The sequence below is a fragment of the Pecten maximus genome, chromosome 17, assembly GCF_902652985.1.
Source record: "Pecten maximus chromosome 17, xPecMax1.1, whole genome shotgun sequence".
In the NCBI taxonomy this organism is placed as follows: domain Eukaryota; kingdom Metazoa; phylum Mollusca; class Bivalvia; order Pectinida; family Pectinidae; genus Pecten; species Pecten maximus.
In genome coordinates this window covers 17,585,061-17,591,060 of record NC_047031.1, presented here as the reverse complement: position 1 = coordinate 17,591,060, position 6,000 = coordinate 17,585,061, and the positions used below count along the sequence as shown (strand labels likewise).

Genomic DNA, 6,000 nt, shown 5'->3' with positions numbered 1-6,000 from the left:
AAGAATGCGCTGATTGTTCAGTTTTCAAAGATATTTCAGGGTCAATATTCGACGCTGAAAACTGACCCCGGTAAGTTTTCAACGCGGGTCCATTTTAAGGTTACATTGGCACTGCTTTCATGCAGGATCTAGCAGAAAATTAATTCTTTATCATTATGTCAACATTGAAGATCGCTATTAAGTTGTATCGTCATCTTATACAGTTCCGCACATCTTTTTATTATTATTTTTAAATATTTTGACAATTATCTTCTAATTATTAAATAATCATTTCTCTAACTAGACTCTCTGAAGTGTTTTTTGTTTATAATCGAAGGAAATATATCAATATAAGTTACCTGTTGTATAATACTCCATTTGTATATTAGATATATACAATATAATATTCTGAAATAATAATAAGTTATCAAAGGTGACAGAACGGAGCATTTTTTATCCCGGCCGATCTGGTCCCGATTTTAGGATGTGCCCTGTTTTGGAGTGACCTCCCTTAGATGTAACTTCCGGTTTCGAAAGGCGTGCGTTTTGAAACAGAGAATGTCTCAATTACCAAAACAACAGCCGGTTAGTTGGTTTTTTTAGGAGAAAATATTTGATAACAACATTATATATATGTTGTTTTAGATAATTAGACATACGTTTAAGTTGTACAAAATGAACTGTAGGTTGTAAGCGCCATTTAGTTGCTCGTTTTCGCCGGAAAAAAACGGGGCGGGGAGGGGGCATTAGATAGGTTCGATGCCATACCACTGTTAAATTGCTATCGGCAAGTCATTAGAGAATTGCACAATCAATTGCATGTGTTATCATCGTATAGTATTCAGCAAATCACAATTCTTTTAACTCGTGTCGAAAACAAACTGTAAAATCTTGCCAACCCGCTAATCTTTCAGTCATATCTTGTTCACGATGTTGTCCTTGTTTATCAATTGATTTACTAGTTCTAGTTTACACTTGGTATTCTTATGTTTATTTAGATTTCGGGTTTTACTCATTTCGTAAATTTCTTAAATATCTAATGACAAGTTTTTTTTCTTTGATGAAAGTTGTCACAATTAACTACTCATGTATTTTCCCGGCCACTAGCAGACTTAAAAAAAAACAACAGATTTGACAGCTGCTATCCTGCTTTCACATAAAAAGTCAGTTTCAGATAATTATGCAATAAATGTTCTTGAAACATCATGAAGGTTAATTAATTTGTAAATTATTCTTACAAGTTCAGAAAATCTGAAATGTTCATGAGAGCTCCAGAATATTTTGTTCATGAATCAAAATCTACCAATAATTATATTCTTAAATGTTCATGAATCATTCATCAGATCATTAATATCATCTCACAGGGGAACTACTGAATAGGACATTTTATGGATGTTCCAAACATTAGAATCAAATAAAACTCATGCTCAGGACCTCCAAACTGGTAGATCTAGTCCACATATATAGTCAGAACCCTTCACACTGGGTTAAGTCCCGTCCTTAATAAACATAATTAATGTCAAGAGTTTCTTTTTTTTCTTCAGACTGGAGATAAAGATAAAGACCGAGAAAAGAAGAAGAAAGAAACGATCTTAGATCTGTCAAAGTATCTCGACAAACCAATCAGAGTAAAGTTCAGTGGAGGCCGCGAGGGTAAGCATTTATCCTATGTACTGGGTCAGAGGGTTGAGTTGCAGGGTGGCATACTAAGCTTGCTCCCACAGTAAGACTCGATATCCTCGCCCTTTTCCATCTGGGCCAACAAGCATGCATGATTAAATGAATTTGATATTATATAATTTGTTTCCCAATTTTTGTAGAGTAAATAAACACTACATTTACATATGCTGTGTTTTAATATTTCTTAATTATTTTATGCCATTTTTAGAGACTGGATGTGACTTATGATAAACCTTACCAGGGAATCATCTCAGAAGCTTAAATGTTGGTTTCCAACAATTCTATGTTAAGAAAGTAACCAATGTACGATTGGAAGAGTTGCTTCTTCCTCAGTTAAATTTAGTAGCCATTGCATTAATTAATGTTGCTGTTATTTGTTACAGCCAGCGGAGTGTTGAAAGGTTACGACCCCTTGTTGAACCTTGTACTGGACGGAACAACAGAATACCTCAGAGGTATAACCAACGATTTTCTTATACTTCAACTTTGAGTTGCATTATCTTAGCTATTGACCAGAAGATTTGGGTTTGACACTTAATTCAAACTTTGAGGTGCATTATCTTATTGACCTGAAGGTTAGTGTCTGACACAGACAGACCCAAAAAGTTCTCAACAATTTTGTTTGCCCCTGCCAACATATCCTTAAATTACGTCCGAGGCATATAGTCAGGATTAATAGACCAGTAGCATTATACTGTGATGGAATGCAGCTAGCTGTCTTGTAAATTGAGTTACCATGGACCATTAATGTTCAGGGTAGCTGAGATGAAATGTGTTAAAATCTTAAAAACAACTTCAGAATAAAAAGAGACATATAATAACTGAAAATATTTAAGTACTGAAAAGAACCCATTTAAAAACAAAATTTAACTTCACACTATTTTAATACCAATACAAGCCTTTTGTCGACCATATAGACATATGATTATCACATTAATTTGCATATGTTATTGTGACCTTCAGCACCAGGATTACGATGCAATACCCATGGTTTATAATATCAGTCTAAGATATTATTTTAAAATGCCTTTTGTAGGCATATTCAGGTCTCTCACAGTTCAAATATAAAAAGAAGTCAAAAACAAATTTTTTAATGAAATTGAAAAAGTACTTGCACACATGTGCATGATAATGAACCATCCAAAACAATATTTATGGTATGATGGTAGCAAATAAATTTTGGTTTTCAAATTAATTGTCAAACCAAACTTTTATATGTTTGCACAAGTAAAATCAATTATTCAAGGGCATCCAGTTTACCACTGATTTTCAGCAATATCAGAAGTCTTTTATTTTGAGAAATTTGAAGGGTCAAGACGCATGTCAAAAGGACCTGTTTCTCAAATCCTAAAAGTCAAATTTAATTTTGGGAAGTTGAAAACATAACCTCAAGTGTTGGATGTCCTGTATTCTACACTATATACAGGGTTATTATTGCAGATTGATTTGTGTATTAATAGTCAATTACTATTTTTAGATCCTGATGATCCATTCAAGCTGACAGAAGATACTCGCCATCTTGGACTGGTAGTGTGCCGAGGGACATCAGTTGTTTTGATCTGTCCATCAGAAGGAATGGAGGCCATAGCAAACCCCTTTGTCCAGCAGGATTGAGGAAACTACAGAGGTCGCAATATATAAACTGAATAACATGTGGAATAGGGTTAACACTGTCAATACAAAATATGTCAAACAAAAAATATCATCTCAAAGAATAGCCCCATGTTTCGACTGGTTTACATCTTGAATTGATATATTGATTTTCAAAGAGTTTTTCCAACGGTAATTCAAAGAAAAATAATATCGAAGGTGTTCCATTCCCTGAAAACATACCGACTGTAGAAATATTATTTGTTGGTGGATTAACCATATTAATGTCTAGATTTGTTAAGGTTTGACCTAAATGATGGACTTTTATCATGAGAAACTCATTTGTATTAATAAACAGGGAAAGTGCTGGTTGGCTATGTGTGTAGATAGCGAAAGTGTGTGTGATGTATGTAAGAGTGGGGTATAAGTTCTGTATGAAAAGATATGGATCTGATTTGCAAATATTTGTTGTGAATAAAGAAGAAGTATGGATGGATTTTGAACCTTTTTCATTTATTAGCTCACCTGCCCGAAGGGCAAGTGAGCTTATGCCGTGGTGCGGCGTCCGTCCGTCCGGCGTCAACTTTTTCATTCAAACAACTTCTTCTCGTGACATAAATATATTGGGCCTGTAGCATGCTGGGATGAAGGGCTACAAAGTTTGTTCAAATAAATGACCTTGACCTTCATTCAAGGTCACATTTGTCAAATAGGCTATAATCTTCAAACGACTTCTTCTCAATAACCAAGAGGCCCAGGGACTTGATATTGGGCCTGTAGCATGCTGGGGTGAAGGGCTACAAAGTTTGTTCAAATAAATGACCTTGACCTTCATTCAAGGTCACATTTGTCAAATAGGCTATAATCTTCAAACAACTTCTTCTCAATAACCAAGAGGCCCAGGGACTTGATATTGGGCCAGTAGCATGCTGGGGTGAATGGCTACAAAGTTTGTTCAAATAAATGACCTTGACCTTCATTCAAGGTCACATTTGTCAAATAGGCTATAATCTTCAAACAACTTCTTCTCAATAACCAAGAGGCCCAGGGACTTGATATTGGGCCTGTATCATGCTGGGGTGAAGGGCTACAAAGTTTGTTCAAATAAATGACCTTGACCTTCATTCAAGGTCACATTGGTCAAATAGGCTATAATCTTCAGATGACTTCTTCTTAATAACCAAGAGGCCCAGGGACTTGATATTGGGCCTGAAGGGCTTCAAAGTTTGTTCAAATGAATGACCCTTGACCTACATTTAAGGTCACAGGGGTGAAATCGACTTAAATCTGTAAACAATAATTTTGCGATAGCCAAGAGCCTCCTAGACCAGATATTAGGCCAATAAAATGCTGGAATGAAGGACAAGAAAATTTATTAATATGAATAAACCTAGCTTACTATGATAATCAGCATAGTATCTGTGGAAATGACCTCAATCAACGTCAAAGTTGCTGTAGAGCCAGGTGAGCGATACAGGCCCATTGGGCCTCTTGTTTTAATACCCACATGGAGTTCTTGGATATAAAGGGATTGTTATTTACTTAACAAATCTTTTGACCAATCAGATTTCTGGATATGCAGATACTAATATTGCTAAAGTCAAAGTCATTTGGAAGCCCAGTTGCTGCTGTTGTATAAATAGTCCAGGCAGATTTTGTTCATCAATAAACACATTTTCCAGCTATACTTGAGGAAAATGAACCTGGTTATCCCAAAGTTGCAACCAGGGCTCAGTTGTTAAAAGGTGATTAGCTTAATAACTTGATTAGTGAAAATTCCATTTCTCTTTTACTTAAAAATAAGCAGGTATGAAAAGACCTCGAGAGGTAGGTGTGTAGTTTAAGAAAATTTTGTCAAATAAATTTTACCAGAAATTATTATACCCCCGCAACGAAGTAAGGGGGGGGTAGGAATCAGGTTGTCTGTCTGTCCGTCCGTCTGTCTGTAGACACATTTTGTCCAGACAACTCCTCCTAAACCGATGGGCCGATTCCAATGAAACTTACACACATATTAATGATCATGTGTAGATGTACATGCCACTTTCTTTTTCTCAAAATTACGGTTGCTATGGCAACTGGTCACTATAAACAGGTTTTCCGATAAGAACCATAACTTTAAGTTTGTCCGGACAACTCCTCCTAAACCGAAGGGCCGATTTCAATGAAACTTCACACAAATATAGAGGACCATGTGTAGATGTGCATCTCACTTTCTTTTCCTCAAAATTATGGTTACTATGGCAACTGGTCACTATATTACTGGGTTATCTTAGTTAGCATCTAATTAAGAGTTCCAATTCACCATTGACTTGTGCAGATTGCGGGGGTATTAGTCAGCCATCCTGGCGACAGTTCTAGTTTAAGCAGGATTTTAATATTTTTGTTAAACTGTGATTAGCCTTAGTCACCTTTTGAACAACTGGGTCCAGTTTGTCTGTCGTAACAATTAAAGTACCATTTCATCCACGAACGAGATCCCAGAGGGATCTTGGTGCCCACCATTGAATGATCCGTATCAGTGAAATGAAATACTGATCTTTTCTCTTATTTTTTTCTTCTTTCACTCTTCCTTCAAAACATTTAATAAATTTATATAACAATATATATAAGGAACAACCTGCAATTGTCAAAATATGGGATGGCAACCTGTCTGCCATGTTGTTCTCCGATCGGTCCTAAAATGTATTGTGCACAACTAGGGACCAACGGGAACTTGCATTTGAAATCTGAGAAAGATCACTTCAGTAC

At 35.9% G+C, this 6,000-nt stretch overlaps 1 protein-coding gene across 1 annotated transcript; it reads left to right on the top strand.

The window, feature by feature from the left end:
* Positions 1-485: 485 nt before the first annotated feature.
* Positions 486-3,746, top strand: LOC117315793 (U6 snRNA-associated Sm-like protein LSm7). The gene is made up of 4 exons (XM_033870192.1): positions 486-564; positions 1,524-1,632; positions 2,043-2,114; positions 3,137-3,746. Exons 1-4 carry the CDS (start codon positions 538-540, stop codon positions 3,271-3,273), a joined length of 345 nt encoding a protein of 114 aa, XP_033726083.1. The 5' UTR covers positions 486-537; the 3' UTR covers positions 3,274-3,746.
* The last annotated feature ends 2,254 nt before the right edge of the window (positions 3,747-6,000 follow it).

Bases quoted from the DNA above. Each gene is read 5' to 3' on its own strand.
- LOC117315793 (XM_033870192.1), top strand. From the start codon at position 538: ATGTCTCAATTACCAAAACAACAGCCG. The intron at 1,633-2,042 runs GTAAGCATTTAT...TATTTGTTACAG, and splicing joins GTTCAGTGGAGGCCGCGAGG to CCAGCGGAGTGTTGAAAGGT. The intron at 2,115-3,136 runs GTATAACCAACG...TACTATTTTTAG, and splicing joins AACAACAGAATACCTCAGAG to ATCCTGATGATCCATTCAAG.